Source organism: Diplotaxodon limnothrissa, linkage group LG10 (genome assembly GCF_057381915.1).
Source record: "Diplotaxodon limnothrissa isolate DT_005_m linkage group LG10, D_limnothrissa_male_GT1.1, whole genome shotgun sequence".
NCBI classification, from domain to species: domain Eukaryota; kingdom Metazoa; phylum Chordata; class Actinopteri; order Cichliformes; family Cichlidae; genus Diplotaxodon; species Diplotaxodon limnothrissa.
Window position 1 is genome coordinate 22,867,752 of NC_140605.1, and position 18,645 is coordinate 22,886,396.

At 43.1% G+C, this 18,645-nt stretch overlaps 1 protein-coding gene across 1 annotated transcript; it reads left to right on the forward strand.

Annotated features, from left to right (window-relative positions):
* Positions 1-941: 941 nt before the first annotated feature.
* grxcr2 (glutaredoxin and cysteine rich domain containing 2) lies at positions 942-17,302 on the forward strand. Its single transcript, XM_085363956.1, has 5 exons — positions 942-998; positions 1,487-1,670; positions 3,531-3,640; positions 15,202-15,429; positions 17,129-17,302. The coding sequence occupies exons 1-5, from the start codon at positions 942-944 to the stop codon at positions 17,300-17,302; spliced, it is 753 nt and encodes a 250-aa protein (XP_085220082.1).
* The last annotated feature ends 1,343 nt before the right edge of the window (positions 17,303-18,645 follow it).

Below are 18,645 nucleotides of genomic sequence, written 5' to 3' on the forward strand. Positions count from 1 at the left end.
GATAACAGATATAATGGGAAAGTTCTTATAATCCTATTGCATAGTCCACTTGAAAGACTCATATGTAGAAGGTGCCTTCATATTGCAGGTAGCACAGACTCACACTGAGAGGTCACACAGAGGTCTTCTTGGAGCCTTGTGTTCACTCTTTGTTGATGAAATTTCCATCAATCAGACCCAAGCACATATAAATTAGAACACTAGTGTTTCACTTCCAGGGCACTTCAGATTAGACTTTCAGGGATGAGCCACTCAATTTGTTAATAATGTGAAGACACATTACAAAAGTAATATGTTATTTCAGTCAGATGCCACTTGAAGCTCGCTAATTATAGAGATATTTTGATAAGGCTAAATGTTTTCTTTATGACAGCAACAGACATCAAATGCCATGTTTACTTTCCACCACAGATACTCTCGGCTCCTGTCCAATGACAGGCTGCAGCTACAACTATCTAACAACTCCCACATGTACCCATACTCACTGCCTTACTCTCTCTTTCTCTCCATTTTGCACACAAACACACAGAGCAACACGCAGGCTCCAAATGCTTTCTATTTTTGTGATCATAATTATTTGATGACAGGGCTTCTGGTTTCGCAACCACCCTTTTGTACACTCGATCTATCTGTGAATAATTTAGCACTGAGAGCTAGAAAGGTGGGTCCCTTAAAACAGCAGGTACAGGCAAACTCTGGAAGCAGGACACAGAGAGAGAGCATTGCCATCCTATCTTTGTCATCCGCCCACTCCTTACTTACAGCTCTTTAGTCCGGCTGCTGTGCTTCCATCGAGCTGTATATTAATCCAAGTTTGAATTTATCCATCCTTACAAACAACCCTTCAGCACAGCAGGCTCCACGCTGTCCAGCTAGAAGAAGGTAAGGAGCTCATTGGATGGAGTGACCCCCTTTCTGCATCCACTCTTCAATCAGCCATCATGGAGGAACTCCAGAGAAAACTGAATCAGCGCTACGAAGACACCAAACCAAGAAAGGTGAGTTCTTATGACACCACTTTATTTTGAAATTATAGGTTTCACCGTTATAAATGTTTCAGAGGAAAAGACTTGTTAAGGTCGTTTCAATTATCAAGCCTCCTCTTTCTCTCTTTTTTCTAAACAATTGCAAAACTATTAGCAGGTGATTCTAAGCACATAGTTAAAGAGTTCTCTGTTTGCAGCTCATGTTGTGAAGCTGCAAATAGAGAATGACACAGGACTGTTGATGTGTGTATTAACATTCTGCAAATATTTGCACACATGGTCAGATACCATATTTTTCTGCTTATGAACCTACCTATATTCTATTTATTTATATAGCCCCACTCACAGCAACAATCACCTCAATGTGCTTTGTACTATAAGATAAAAGAAACTCTACAGTTACTTATTAATCACTCATTAGTTACTAATTAATGTTTCTGGTGTGACAAGCAACAACAAGCAGTGGAATCAAAGATGTTACCTTCCACTCCAAACTACAGGTGAGGTTCAAGCTGGCATCATCCTACAGTGGCCGAGTGCTGAAGCACGTGTACGAGGACGGTCAAGAGCTGGACAGCCCCGAGGAGAAATACCCTCACAGCTTTATCCACCGCAAAATCCCTCCCAGCCACCTCGAGATGGAGCAGCTCTGCGGATTTGAGGACACTCATGGAGACCAACAGAGTGGGTTTTTACTTTATATGCATGGTTGCCCTTAGGATTATTTGTTTGGGCAGTACTGCATGTAAACTGGGAGCAGGCAAGGCAAGCAAGGTGTAGTAGTTTGCATAAAGTGATCTTTTTTTCCCCATTAAAGTAAAAACATGCACAGTTAATCCAGTAGCATGAATCCAGTAGCATAAAATGAATTTAAAGCCCATTTTGATGTTGGTGACCGAGATGATTATTTGACTGCCTAATCAATGTATTTAAAGGTACTGTGTGTAAAATTTCCCCACTAGATGTCAGTAGTTTCAGTCAGCTGAATTCTCTTTTCTTACCCTCCCAGTTCAAATGCATAGTCCTAACTATAGCGGCTGCTGTAGTGCAGAATTCTCTGGCTGCTGTTCATCTGTAGTGATCGTAAGGTGTCAGTGTTACCTCACCTGCAAATATGCCAGGTTTCCACTTCTATTTGTGCTGGAGGAGGCTGTAAAACTTTATGAAAGGTGTACAATACAAGTAGATGAAGCTCATTTCTGTCTCATGACAGTGATACTGAAGTGAGTTGTTGAGAATATCCTGAACGTTTATGTCGGTTAGCATTGTTGGTTTTGCTGCTATTAGCTGGCGTTAGTAAAACTCTTTTTGAAGTGGAGCTAACAATGTGGGACTCAAACACTTAACAAATAAACTTATGATCTGAGAATGTAATCACACTATTTATCAGAGGAAAAGTGTGATTATTTTTAGGACACTTAAGTTTAAGATTAGCTGGTATAATGGGAGTTTATAACCAGCTAACTAAATGGACTGATTCTTATATAGCGGTTTTCTACTCAAAGTGCTCTATACAACATGCCTCATTCACCCAATCACACAAGCACTTTATCTATACGTAGTGCTTTCTAAGTACATTCACACACATTCATACTCCGATGGATGCTTCAGAGAGCAAGTTGGGGTTAGTATCTTGCCCAAGTATACTTAACATGCAGACTGGAGGAGCCAGGGATTGAACCACCAACCTTCCGATCAGTAGGTGACCAGCTCTACCTCCTGAGCTACAGCCACCCCCTAACTTTGCTGATTAGTCAGCTGTTAGTCATCTGTTTCTTGCTTGATGATCTTGAAGCTTTATGCAGATCAACTGTACACTTCTCTAAGTAGTTTTTATGGTCATTGATTAAATGAAGTATCTTCATCTTTGATTGTACTTTACATAAATTTAGATATTCTAAATTTATAAATTGTATTGTCCTATTTCCATCTGTCTCAGTCTGTGGCTGAGAGAGTTGTGAATTCTGCATGGTCTACTGGTTGCCATCTACATCAGAGGGCAAAAGAATTGCAACAGATGGCAACAAATGCATTATTTGTCACAGCCGATTGCTGTATTATCACAAATAGATTGGGGAAATCAGATAGCAATCTGAACCCATCTTATTGCCACTTTATCACCATTTTATCACTGTTTTGATGCAACAGAGTTGGTTTGAAGAGGGCAACTGACTAGAGTGGCCTCAAGCCTCGTCTCCCTCTTCAAAGCGACCATTTCAAAGGCAGAGCGATTGCAAGTTGATTGGACACGGTCGCAATATTTTAAGTGTTCCACAACTTATCCACACCCAATAAGAAAAACAGCTCTAAGGAAATGGACTCTACCACTTTGGATGTCTTTTGCTGGTCCACACTCCCACCAGCCACTTTGGATACCACTGTTTATAGGCTTGGTTTCAGTAGTTGGCTCTATGTGATCACTGCACATCGATGTGTTAGAAATAGAGCACATGCTGTTGCTACAGATGAAAACTGCACTTGAGTCTGTAATACTGTATACAAGTTCTCACTCTAGCCTGACAACATGTTTTATTCTGTACCCAGGTGTCTATCCTCCAACAGGGCTCATAGCCCAGAGAATAAATGTATATAGAGGAATGGGCAGCTACAAACCTGCAGTTGGCCAGACTGAGGAAGGAGAGGGAGACAGCAAGGTAAAAATCCAGAATTTGATATTATATTTTAGTTGAGTTATTGTAGGTTTTTCACTAACAGTGCCAATTATATATGTCTGTTTTTCTCAAAATTTTAAACACATTGTTTTCAGACTACATTAATTTAAAGAACTCTATGTTTGGGCATGAATTGTGAGGCTAGGAATGTGCTTTATGCATAGGTCTAGGCTGAGGTGTCAGATTTCATGAAAGGTGCTTCATTTGTAACATAAGAAGATGTCATGAGAAAAAAAAGAAAGATTCTTTCAGCTGCTCCTTTTGCAAGGGGTTGCATATTTGATTTGCACAGATTTTTTATGCCGGATGCCCTTTCTGACGAAAGCCTCCCAGGCATTCGTGTCTTCTCCCTGATCCTGAGCTGGGAAACTTTTGTGAATTAAGCAAACGTGTTAACTGCTGAACTACAGATTATTTTCCAACTTACAAATAAATCATATATGACGGTCAAGATCAATGCTTTACTCGCATATACAAGTAAAACATTCACTTTTGACTCACTGACTTGTTGCATCTTACAGCATATGGTAAATAAGATAGTTATTCATCAGCGTCACATTTTTGAGCTAGAGAATACCAGAGAAAAGGCTTTGACCCCACCTTTGATCGTTCTAAGTTTGTGTTTTACACTTGCTTAATGAGTGCCCCCCCTTGAGTTGAAGGACAGCCAGAAAAAAGTTGAGGGGGTTGAGTGTGTCAAAGTACTTTCAGGACTGTACACATGTGTAAAAAACGTTAAAAAACATTGCTTGTTCCTGCAATAATCTACATAAGGACCTGAAATTTGGGTCTAAGTCCGTTTAAAGGGTTGAGAAAACACAGAAGTCAGTGTGACTGCTTTTAATCTTATGGACTACTGAAAGTCGTGAAACTGCAACTGTTTGGTTTTCACATTAATCTGGGTGCACTCCATGCTATGGCATGACAAGTTTTCAGTCAATGGCTCTATGGGAATCACATTGTTGGTGCAGAAATGCTATGAAACTTTGTTAGTTTTGTTTAAAAAGAGATGGTAACTATGCATGTTTTTTTGTACTAGCACATCAGTTATCTGTGATGTGTAGATACAACACCACTTAATCTCTTAAGCAGCATGCTCTTTTTAATGAATTAATATAAGTGTTTAGTGTCTTTTTATTTTCACTGCTGTCTGTGCACTGCAAACTGGTGTTTACTGGTTTTATCATGTCATTAGCAACAAATGTGAACAATTTTGTAGCATTTTTTAAATGCAATGGCATCTGTGCTGCATGTTTTCTGCCACCCATCATTGCTGTTATGACACACTGCAGTTAAAATGTGTTTATATGCAAACTGTATATAATTGTTCGAGGTTTTGCCAAAAAAAAGATTAATTTAGTAAATACGTTTTGGACACTGTCCATTTGGTTCTGATAATTCAGATTTTGTAAATTCTGAAAGATTCTAATTCCCTTGTCAGTTTAAATGAGCTGGAACCAAAACAGTCAGTCGCTATTAAGAGTTTCATGAACGATTTAGTTAACTTTTATTCTCAAAAAAACATACTGGCAACGAAATTGAGTCATTAGCATCTCAATGATGCTTTATGGAAAGCATAAAGTGTCATTGTTTCTCTCTGCATATAAAATGAAAGCACTGATATACAGACACCTAGGGTTACAGTGGAACAGTGTGTACATAAAAAAGAGGCTGGCCAGTATCAGCTGTACCAGGTGATATTCAGATTGGTCCAGATTGGTATATGAAACAGTATACAATGCACAAACAAATACTTTGGGTTCGTAAAAGTTTTCTCATCACATTGTTTTGCAATAACCATCCCTGTCTACAGCATGTACTGTATATCACAGCACATCACAGCTGACCAAATATCAAGGGTTGTCTCCATGGGCAGTTCGTAGCTACTTTGTGGCATATACTGTAGAGCAGTGGTCCCCAACCCCCGGGCCTCGGACCGGTACCGGTCCGTGAGTCGTTTGGTACCGGGCCGCGAGAGAAATGTATGTTTTTCAGGGTTTTTATCAGTTTTCAGCGTTATTTTGTTATTGTTTTTATCGTTAACTCAGTTTTCCCAGGCCTTTTCACGTGTGTTATGAATAAATCTTCTTTTTTTCTGTACCGGTACTAGTTTTATTTTGTTGTATTTATCCGCGACACCTTAAAGGCCGGTCCGTGAAAATATTGTCGGGCATAAACCGGTCCGTGGTGCAAAAAACTTACATGCATCAGTTGATTTAGAATAATACATTTATAGTTTTGGCAAATACACCATCTGGATTTAATGATAGCAATTATCTGTCTTCATTAATAGTTTTTTTATGTAAGAAAACTAAAAATAATTTTTGACAAGAATAAATACCAATCAAGACAAAAACTAATGTTTTATAAACTTAATAAACTCTTAAACTCATAAACTCTTAATCGCACTTTCCTTATATTTATGTGCCACCCAATTCTTGAACTTTTTTTTTTTTTTTTGATTTTCTGTCATGTGAAAAAGAGTTTTCATTGTAGATGCTTGTGATTAACTGTGACCACCTCTGTGAAAGCAGAAGATTTCTGCTCTGGAGCATTCAGGTGTGTATAAAAACAATGCAGACTTCTCAACAAATTTAGCCCAAAGTCAGACCACGCGATGCTAAAAGAAATTGCAAACACCAACGAGCTATACCGCAGCTTTTACAGATTTGAGCTAGCAATTAACTGTAAATTTCTAATATATTTGGTTTAATGAATAATCTTGAGTTCTGTCACGGTTTGCGGGGGCAAGCCGTGTGGAATATATATAGGACCAAAAGGCGGCAGCTCTGGTGCAGGTGAGTGTTTATTAACAACAAAAATGCAAACAACAAAGGCGCTAGGAACATGAAACTGAAACCTAAACTGGGTAAACTAACAACACAAACCAAGAATGACGGTGCAGGGAGGTCCGGGGAAATACATACAGGGAGACCGAGGGGAAACAACACAGACGAACCAGCAACAACTATGACAGAAGACACAACTTAAATACACTCAGAGAACACAGGGGGATTACATACAGGTGGGGACACAGCTGGGAGTAATTAACATGACGAGACTAGGGAGGCAAACTGAAAACACTCACATAAGACACAGACCTTCACAATAAAACAGGAACTTACACATGAAAGGACACAAACTAAGAAACGCGGACTAGATACAGGAACACACGGGCAGAACAGAGTAAACACTAACCAGAGGAAGAACAGAACCAAAATCGCGAAGAGAAAACACAAAACGCTGGGTCAAAGGACCCAGGATCATGACAGTACCCCCCCCTCAAAGGCTGGCTCCAGACAGCCCAACAAGAAACAGCCAGAAAAAACAGAAAACAACCCGACCAGGGCGGGCGGCGGGGGCCCAGGAAGGAGGGCTCGAAGCAAAACAAAACCGGAGCACCTGGGCCCTGTTTCAGGAAGCCGGTTTGGAAAACTCAGAGTGAAAAACGACACTCACGGTTGAGTAACCCCGAACTGTCCAACTCGGAATATTCGGTTTCAGAAAGGCTGATAACAATTAGTTCAGTCAACGCGGAGTTGCTTTAACCCCAAGTGAAGCGCGCGGACGAGGATACATAAAGCCCTGATAAGCGGAGCACAGATTAAGCGAGTCACCATGGAGACGGAGGGAAAGAAGGCGCGGTCAATGTATTTCACAGCGCTTGAGGCCGAAATTCTGATGGCAGCATATGCCGATAACATGCAAATTCCGCGGAAAAAAGTAACACAGCCACAGCTGCAAAAGAAAGTGAGCATGCATGGCAAAACATAGCCGACAGAGTCAATGCGTGAGTGTTAATATAAACATTGATCGAGGGATTTCCACCCATTTAACACGTTATTTTATCATATGTTATTTTATTTGTTATTTTATACATTTTATTTTGTGATGTGATGTGAGCGCAGGTGCAACCCAACAGGCCCCAAACGTGCCTGGCAGCAAGTAAAAATGAAATAGAAAAATATAGTCCAAACAGGTGAGGTGTAATTGTATTATGAGCCATAGTGCTTGGTCTGTTTGTCCCATGTAAATCAATTGCAGTTAGAGGCTACATTAATTTTCTTTCTGTAAGCACTTATTGAAATTATCTGAGCACATTACAAGTACATATTTGCTTACTCTGTATGCTCAAATGTGACCCGTTATAGCCAACAGAAAAAAAGCGGAGGCCCGAAAAACAGGTGGGGGTCCTCCACCACCACCACTCACAGAGGCTGAGCAGTTGGCCCTCAGCCAAAACAGTGGGCGCCCTGTGGCCGAAGGCATCTCTGCGGGGACATCCTCTGAGTCAATAACCCCGCAAGACACAAGTGCCTACATAAGGGGTAAATTCAAAATAATACATGATGTGCATACATCCTTTCTTCACAGTCACCTTTGCAGTGCTACTCATTCATTTGATAAACTCTTTACCATAATGAATTATTTTGTAGTGAAGTTATTTTCCTACTGATTTTGCCTTCCCTCAGTCTTGGTTGTCTTTGAGAGCATAATGACAATGAAGTGTAAGGTGATTGGTATGTTTGTTAATTGCCATTTGGTCCCTTGTAAGTTATAAGTGACCTGTATGAACCTCATATTCTATCAGTTGATGGTGGTGGTGTACTGCATCTGGTGCAGCCTCCTGTTGAGCCAGACCAACATGCAGTTGTGAGTAATACTCCACAGATTATGAGTTTACAGTAGAACAGCAATGTTGTTTATTTCTTTACTACAGGAAAATAATGAAGAAACATTGACAGCTGTTACAGAGGAGGAAGCAACAGAGACACTTTATGAGGTTTACATCTTTTAATACTTTGTGTACAGGAAATACAGGCGACCAATAAAGCCAGTTGAACAAAAAATCTGTTTATTCCTCTTTCAACATGTTGAGGTGATGGGTCAAAGGAAATGATTGTGACATATGGTGTCTCTGACTGCGCTCCCATCTTGTATGTCCGTGGGAGGGTCAGGATGTTCATGGTTTGGATCACTGCTGATGTTTGGTTCAGAAGGACAGTGTTCTCCTCTAATTGTGGCAATGTTGTGAAGAATCACACATGCCACAATAATGTCACATGCCCTTTCTGGGGTGACCCTGAGTCTTTGCAGGCACTGGAACCGGGCCTTAAGCATTCCGATAGTCATTTCAATTCTGGCTCTTGTCCTGCAATTAGCCAGATTATATCGCTGCTGTGGGCCCGGTTCAGGGTCAGGGTAAGGGGTAAGCAAATAGGGTAAACATGGATACCCCCTATCACCAAGCAAGTAGCCAGTGAACTCTCCTAAGACAGAAGGATGCACTTCAGTTCAAATGTCCCTGAAGCAATTGGTCTTTATATATTTTAAAGTATTCTCAACTCACCATGACCAAATTTTGTGCTCAGTGTACATTCACGGAATATTTGTGAGTCATGGACAGAGCCTGGCCACTTGGCTTCCACATTTGTGATAATGTTGGCAGCATCACATATGATCTTCACAGTGCAGAGAACACAAATTAGCATCCATTACTATAATGAAATGATTTGTTAGTTTGACATGCTACAGGGAACTATGTACCTGTACATTAATGCTGTGGAAAGACTTCCTGTTCACATAGTCTCCTTCATTTACTGAAGGAGCAATGATTGGAATGTGAGTGCCATCTGTACAGCCAATCACGCCTGGGAACCCTGAAAATAAATGTGCAATTTAAGTAGTAGTCCAAGTATCACCACATCATACATTAAGTTTTGGTCATCCTGATACCTGCAATTTTGTGGCATCCCTCTTTGATAAATCTTGTGGGTCTGTGACCGGGGAACACCACAGACGAGTACAGGAGACGTTTCAGTGCAACTGTAACATTCCTGACTGCCCGACAGACGGTAGCCTTGGAAACGTGCTCAGCGTCACCAATATTATACAGAAAGCTCCCGTTTGCAAGAAACCGAAGTGCAATACAAATAATATGCAATGAACTGAGAGCATGTCCGCGATGTGTCACATGCGTAATATATGGCCTGAGGATGTTATTCAAATAAATTATAGATTGTGCTGAGAAACGGTAACGTTCGCACAGAAAATCATCAGGAAATGATAAAATGTCCAAACGCGCTCTGATCACTCTCTCCCGGCGGAGAGCTCTGCGGAGAATTTGGGCTTCACGATCTACTGGCTCTTCAAGGAAGTGGCACGCCATGTCCGACACTTCCTACTGTCAGGTTTCCGACAAAGGGGCGGAGACAGTCAGGGTTAGTTGTAGTAAACCTGCTAGGGGGCAGGTTAGCTTCACGGAGTGTGTCGTCATAGTGACTCACTCAGGCTGCAGCTGAACTCGCTTTGTGAAACCGAAAACCCAGAGTTTTCGTTAACTCAGGGTATACTTACTCAGTTTTTCCACTAAACCGGCTTCCTGAAACAGGGCCCAGAAGGCCAAAAGACAAAAACAAAAAACGAGCCCAAAACCAAAAGAAACGAAGCACACCAAAACACAGGAAAAAACAGAGTCCAAAACAGAAGAGTTCAGGGGGCCGACAGCACAGGAGTCCAAAACAGTTCGGGGGGCCGGCCAGGGGGCCGACAGCACAGGAGTCCAAAACAGTTCGGGGGGGCCGACCGTGCGGACGGCAACGGCGGCGACGTGGATACAGTTCGGGAGGCCGGCCGTGCGGACGGCAACGGCGGCCACTCAGGCGATGGCGGTCCGGGGGCCGGCCGTGCGGAAGGCAACGGCGGCCACTCGGGCGATGGCGGTCCGGGGGCCGGCCGCGCGGAAGGCAGCGGCGGCGCCCAAGTGTCAGGCGCACCGGCCGAGGCTTGGAGGGCACAGGACCAGGCGTAACAGAAGCACAGGCTGGACCAGGCGTAACAGAAGCACAGGCGGATGCAGCTGGACCAGGCGTAGCAGAAGCACAGGCGGATGCAGCTGGACCAGGCGTAGCAGAAGCAGAGGCCGCAGGACCAGGCGTAGCAGAAGACTCTGATGAGGCCGGACCAGACGAGGACGAAGACTCGGATGAGGCCGGACCAGACGAGGACGAAGACTCGGATGAGGACGAAGACTCGGATGAGGCTGCAGCTGGCGATGAGGCTGCAGCTGGCGATGAGGCTGCAGCTGGCGATGAGGCTGCAGCTGGCGATGAGGCTGCAGCTGGCGATGAGGCTGCAGCAGGCGATGAGGCTGCAGCTGGCGATGAGGCTGCAGCAGGCGATGAGGCTGCAGCAGGCGATGAGGCTGCAGCAGGCGATGAGGCTGCAGCAGGCGATGAGGCTGCAGCAGACGAAGCACGGGCTGGAGCTGCAGCTGACGAAGCACAGGCTGGAGCTGGCGTAGCAGATGGTGGCTGGATGGGCTCCTCGGGCCCTCCAGCTGATGTGGCATGGTGCTGGTGCGGTTCTCCTGAACCCCCAGCTGACGAGGAAGGTTGCTGAACGGGCCCCTCGGACCCTCCAGCGGAGACAGGAGGCTGAACGGGCCCCTCGGACCCTCCAGCCGACGAGGCATGAGGCTGGTGTGGTTCTCCGGAACCACCAGCTGACGAGGAAGGCTGCTGGACGGGCTCCTCGGGCCCCCCAGCTGAAACAGGAGACAAAGGCCGGAGCGGTCCCTCGGACCCTCCAGCGGAAACAGGAAACAAAGGCCGGAGCGGTCCGTCGGACCCTCCAGCGGAGACAAGAGACAAAGGCCGGAGCAGTCCCTCGGGTGGTTGCTTAAACTCCAGGGGTCCAGAATCAGCTGAGGACTGGGACCTAGCCTCTGGGGAAGCCCTGGAGCGGCAAACTGTGCCAAAGGCGGCTGAACTACAAAAAGCACCTTGAGGTAAAATTATACTTTCTCCCTGCATGGAGTGAGTATGTGAGACCACTATTACTGGAGCCAGAGTTACGGGTAGCGGGGGCACTGGAGCTACTGGGGCCTGCGCTACAGGCGGCACTGGAGCTACTGGGGCCTGCGCTACAGGCGGCACTGGAGCTACTGGGGCCTGCGCTACAGGCGGCACTGGAGACTGAGCTGAGGGTGGCACTGGAGACTGAGCTGAGGGTGGCACTGGAGACTGAGCTGAGGGTGGCACTGGAGACTGAGCTGAGGGTGGCACTGGAGACTGAGCTGAGGGTGGCACTGGAGACGGAGGAGCTAACTGGGCTGAGAGTGGCTGCGCGGGAGCTAACTGGGCTGAGAGTGGCTGCGGGGGAGGTGATATGCTGTTCACAAAGTCATCTGCCGCACAGAACACCGCCCCTGAATGAACAGTCATACAGTCCGCAAATGGAAAACAGTCCTCACTCACCACAGCCGGCGAATTAGAAGTCCGAACGTCCAGCTGTGGGGTGGCGCGCTTGCGGCGCGATCGGCGTCTCCTCCCCGCAGACGGCTCCGACGGGCCGGGCAAGATCACATCCGGCGAGTCGGGCAGCGAGGCAGGAGTGGCTGAGAGAAGGTGCGGTGTGAGCCGGAGAAAAGCCTGCATGGTCGGAGGAAGCGAGTCCAATAGCCATGGCAGGCCGGAAAAGAGCCGTTGCAGCCGGTCTTCTGCTGCGCGGCGAAGCTCTTCCGGGGGATGTTCCAGCCATAGGCTGAGAAGGATCTCCACATTGTATGTGATGTCGTCCTGGAGCTCCTCGGACGGATTTACTGCCGCTGGGTCCATGGTGGCTGGTTCGTTCTGTCACGGTTTGCGGGGGCAAGCCGTGTGGAATATATATAGGACCAAAAGGCGGCAGCTCTGGTGCAGGTGAGTGTTTATTAACAACAAAAATGCAAACAACAAAGGCGCTAGGAACATGAAACTGAAACCTAAACTGGGTAAACTAACAACACAAACCAAGAATGACGGTGCAGGGAGGTCCGGGGAAATACATACAGGGAGACCGAGGGGAAACAACACAGACGAACCAGCAACAACTATGACAGAAGACACAACTTAAATACACTCAGAGAACACAGGGGGATTACATACAGGTGGGGACACAGCTGGGAGTAATTAACATGACGAGACTAGGGAGGCAAACTGAAAACACTCACATAAGACACAGACCTTCACAATAAAACAGGAACTTACACATGAAAGGACACAAACTAAGAAACGCGGACTAGATACAGGAACACACGGGCAGAACAGAGTAAACACTAACCAGAGGAAGAACAGAACCAAAATCGCGAAGAGAAAACACAAAACGCTGGGTCAAAGGACCCAGGATCATGACAAGTTCTATATTATGCAGATCAAGATTTTTTTGTTTTGTTTTTACACTGTTTACATGATCTTCTCAATATGTTTTATGGCCAGTTGTCACACCTAAAAACTGATTTCAGTGATTTACACTTTACACTATACACATGCATAGTAAGAGTACATGTACTGAAAAGCAAGCAGACACACCACAGTAAAGCATTACACAATTATCAGTGAATGCAAAGTTATGTAATAATTAATTTATGGCTACACAAAAACAAAACATACAATCCAGATTTAAAATATTAAACAGGGATCTTAGGCAATTAGAACATCAGCTGCATGCTGCTCAATGAAATTTGTTCGACAAAAGCAATAAAATTGTTAATCTGACTGAAAAATGCATTTTTACTGAGCTACAACGGCAGCAGCTTCATTAGTGCAGCAGGCTAAAAGGGAGGTCAGCCACATTGCCTGCTGGCTTGATGTCAGTTTCATTCCTTTATCCTCCAAACAAAGGAATGCTTGGCCCTGGTCACCAAGTCAGTATTTAGCACATTTATCAGTAGAGAGCAGCAATCTGGAGTTAGCTTATCCTTTTAGGGCATTATTGAAAGGATGGCACAATGGTTCTACAGAGGTCCCTCACCTAACAAGGTTTAATGATAATTCTAGGCTGCATTGTTTTAGGGTTTCACTCTCAGTTTTAAAGTAAGAGAGATAAATTGCATCAATATGTTTCTTTTATTTTTCTTGTATATTTTTCATATTTTCATATATATATATATATGTATTATTATTATTTTTTTTTACATCATCCTGAATACTACAGAGAGTGTGAACATGAGTCTGGATTCAGCAAGACATCCCTGCATAATAAGATGAAGGTTGCCAATCTTCTCTGGTTGCTTTGTTCCCACAGAAAGCAGCCATCAAAATAACAAAGGGTTAAATGTAATGAAGAATTTCTTTTTTTTAAAAAAAAGCTCTAAAATAGACATGGTGAAGATGACCTCGAACCTTGAACCGGATGGTTTACAGCAGCAGAAGACCACACTGGGATCCAGTCATGTCAGCTGCAAACACAGAGTCTATTTGCGCGGTTCTCCAAAACTGTGCGATAAAAGATTGGTCTGATGGGTCTCGATTTCTGCTGCAGCATCCGGATTATAGGGGTCAGAATTTGGCATAACCAAACGGGGGTGGTATAATGGTATGTGGGATATTTTCTTGGCATAATTTGGGATCGTTAGTACCAACACCACAGCCTACCAGAGTATTCTTTCTAACCATGTCCATCAATGGCACAGTGTATCCATTTTCTGATGACTGCTTCCAGGAGTATAGCATAAAATGTCACACAGCTCAGATCAACTCAAACTGGAATCTTAAACGTACAGTAACAAGGAGTTTGATATATTCAAATGGCCTGCACAGACACTAGAGCCCAGTCCAACAGAGCGAATAGGATTTGCATCATGAATGTGCAGCTGACAAATCTGCAGCGACTCTGTGATGCTGTCAGATTAATATGGACCAAAATCTCAGGGGAGTGTTTCCAGCACTTTGTTGAATCCATGCCATGAAGAATAAAGGAGTTCAGAAGGTAAAAGGGGGTCCAAGCAGATACTAGTGGCCAGTGAATATAATGTATGTAAAAAGTATCAATATTTGTCATTATTACAGATAGGATAAGATAAGATAACTCTTTATTGTCATTGCACAGTCATACTTACAATAGTACAGTGAAACTGGAAAACTATCCCACGTCAGACACAACACAGTAAACTTTAAAGTGGATAAAAAGTACAAAAATGGTATGAATAATAGATTAAAGAATAAATATTTGCACATTATTGCCCCCAAAACAGTGCCGGTAGGTAGACAATTAGGTCAGCTGTTAGCATTGATTAGGGCTATTGCCCTGTTCAGATACACTGTTTCATTGTCTAGATAACCACTATGGATGTGCATGTTTTTCTAGACAAGCGATGACACTTTTCAACATGAAATCTTTTTTTCTTAATATCAGAGAGCAGTTGGAGTTGGGAAATGTAGATGACATCTAGCATATGTATAAGTTAATTAAAATTATTTGTCTGTTTGGGCCTAATTGTCATGAAACAGCTGTGTGGCAGACAGAATGCAGACTCAGATGCAGGACTGGGGAGATGTGAATGAATGAAATAAAATCAACTTTAATGTTGTAGCTTACAAGAATACACAAAAACTAAAAATCATAAATTCCTTCCTAAAAACCAAAAAGAAATCATGAACCAACAAAACTCATAATTCTGGAAGAGAGACATATGGACATAGACAGACACAGACAACAACATGGCACTGATGTTGTTAATAGAAAATGATGCAGGATTATCTGATATTTTACATTTCTTTCAGTCCCCAGTGTTGGACTTTGGTAAGATAATCATCTATACCAGCAATCTGCGCATTATTAAAGCACCGCAGAAGAAGCCTGAAATGTTTCGGCAGCACACAGTGCCTCTCATTGACTTGGAAGGATACCCAAAGGCCAAGGAAAGGGGGAGCAGGAGGAGGGCTAAAGCAGTTTTCACACAGGAGGAGGCGGAGAAGGAGGAGAAACAGATCTGCGACACTGATACCAAGGTAATGATCCTTGGTCAAATTATTCTCAGTGGTGTGGTAAGGTTTTATCACCCCATTTCTGTTTCTTGCTTTTCTCACTCTCGCCATGTCCTCCTCCCCATCCCACTTTCTCTGCATGTGTCTTCAGCCATCTTTTCTTCACTTTATCTTTGCTTTCAAGAAAACAACTGCAGGATCTTCTTCTGTTTCTGCCTCACACCAAAGTCTCCTCTGTTTCCTTGTAAATGCAAACTTGTTTGTATCCTTATTCGCTTTCTTTTCTACCGTCCTGCTGCAACAGCCACCAACCTATTGTCCTAGTGTTATCTGACAACTGTGAACAAATACTGATGAGTCCACAGTTTTACTCTGCCCTTGCAGCATCTGCCTGCTGCTTACCAGCCAGCAAGGATACCCAGGTCGCTATTATTCCCTCCCTCTCACCTCCTTGGATGATTACTGTTCTCTTCTCTCTTATCCCTCCATCATTTTCTCAGCTCTCTTGTTATTTTCGCATTTTCTCCGCCTCCATACAAGTTCATTCTCAGCCTGTTTTTTGTTTTATATTTCGTCATCTCACTCCTGTTTGTTCCGTTCTCTTCTTCACCATCTTTAGCAGCGGCAATTTATTATATTCACCGTCTTCATTTTTTTCCAAGAAGAGCTTAGATTCACACTTGATTTTATACATGAAAAATTTCTGCAACTGTTGGACAACAATCTGGACATGAACCTGATTGTGAAATAATAATGGCTGTATATACAAGCATCCTTATGTTTATCTTGGAGTCACCAAAGCTATAAGTGAGAACATAAACTGTAATTGAAAGACAAACCTTACCTGCCCCTTTGCCTTGTGAATTTCAGCACCATTTTATTTTTGTAGCTGCTTTCTGCTGCAAAATACCGTGTCCTGTTTTATACGACTCTGTTGTATTGCACTCATATAGAAGCAAATAATGGGCCCTACTAAAGCAGCACCTTTAGAGGGTTTTTTGTTGTTGTTGACTTTTTTCTTTTGTGTTATAGACTTTTTTCTGGCTGACCCTTGCATACCAAGCTGTCTAGCTCTTCCTTTTACAACAATTTGGGACTCATGAAGGATCTAAGTGAATATGTTTTGTTTTCTTTAATTATCCTGTTTCAAATGTAACCTCACAGCTCAGCTTCTGTTTCTGTTCAGTCATCATTCGGTTGATAACATACAGAGCAGCTGCTCATTACTGTAAACTTTGCAATAATGACCAACTGGGTATAATAAATGACAGACTGGCTGGACATTATCCTGCAGCACAGCTACTTACCACAGCCATTTAATTAGAAATATTATTGGAAAAATTCTTTGTATCATTAAGGTTTCTAGTGTTTTGCCAGCAGGCACGTCAGTTATACATGATAGCGGCGTTAATGTTTGCTGATTATGACGCGGCCTTTGGTGGCACTGTAAATGTTTGTGTTAACTTTAAGTGGAAAAATGTGTTTTATTATCAGAAACAGATGTTTGTAATTCAAAAGCAACAAACATTTGTGCACATTTTTCATACAGGCCTTCAGATATGGGGGACGTGAGCCTTTCCTTCAAACTTGACCGACTCCCCTTTTCAGCTCAATCTTTATCCCTGCATCCCCTCTTCTTTTCACCCCTTCCTCCCTTTGTGACCCCTTTGCTCACCTCACAGGACCCCTCTTCCATCTCCTAATGTGTTTTTTCTGTCTCCAGGAGGCTGACAGCTGCCAGCATTGTGGTGGTTCAGGCTCCGCTCCCTGCTCTCTGTGTCACGGTAGCAAGCTGTCCATGCTGGCGAACCGCTTCAATGAGTCCATCAGTGATCTGCGTTGCCAAGCCTGCTACCCCTATGGTCTGGAGAAGTGCCAGTCCTGCTCCAATAAATAGCACCATTTGGCTGACACCCATATCTGGCAGTGAGAGAGCGAGCGTGTGAGTGAGTGAATGAGAGTGTGTGGCTGAGTGAGTGTAAGCCCAGTGTGCTACGGGTTTGTCAGAATTGTCTCAGTGGCAGTATTGCTCTAATCCAAAACGTTCTTGGTGGGGTGCACTACTAGGAAACATAAGCCATCATTGGACATTGGAGAGGGGGATTGTGACTGTGGGCACAAAATCATAAAATACAATTACTGTGTGCAGTGAACATGGCTTGCGATAACACAAATACATAATCGCTTTTTTTTGTTGTCACGTTACTTTGCATCTGCTGCCTTCATCCTGATAAAACCTGGTTCCACAACAGAGTTATCATTTTAATTAAAATGATGCAAACATTTCACAGTTTATTGTGTCTACTGGGAAGGGTTCCCTGTTCATAGCTCCCCTGTCTATTCACCAGAGACACTGAAACCTTTTTCACTTGAACATAATGGGTTGTACCGGGATAATTGATGCTATTATTTTTTAGAAAAATACAGAGAGGAATGAGACAAATGGGACTGTTTGATAAACGGCGACAGCAATAATCAGGAGATGATGTTTAATGTGAGTTCCCCCCAAATAACGTTGTTACTGCAACACAGATGTGCGTGCTTTTCTTGTTGGTGGGGGGTAAATATGCAAACTTTTTAAACCACTTTTCATCTCAACAGATAATAAATGTTTGACATTCTCAGTATTGATTTCAGATGGTGTGTTAATAATAAAAAGTCTAAGAGGTGTTATGGATGAAAATATGAATGAAAATAATGATTTAAATGACAGAAATGATTTATTGTAGACCAGCTCAGGAGATTGGGTTTGTTTTGTAACACTTTTAGATCATTTAAAGATATGTCTACACATTTTTTGGGGGGTGAATTAATTAAATAAAAATACCTGAATACCTTTTCAATGTGTTTTTATTTTATTTTATTCATTATTGTTTTAAAGTTTAGCTTTTGATGCAAAAAGGATTGTTGTATGGATCAGATTACTCTGTCCTCTGTATAATCCACATCCCAGGGTCCCCATGGAGACATGTTTTCATGGCAACATTTCAGATCTCATCTATTAAAACAGTGACGCTTGCAGTGAGCATATGTTTTATTGACTTTATTCCTAAAAGTCTCCTGCCTTTTAACTGAGCCTTATGCATCACTCTCTGTCTCCAATCATACATGTATGATTACCTTAAAGTCTTTCCTCAGATGGTTGTTTTTACTGTGAGTTAGTTGTTTATTGTTACAAATTTGAAAAATAGGAAACATGCAACACGCCACATAATCCCCAGTCTCTGCATCGTATTCATT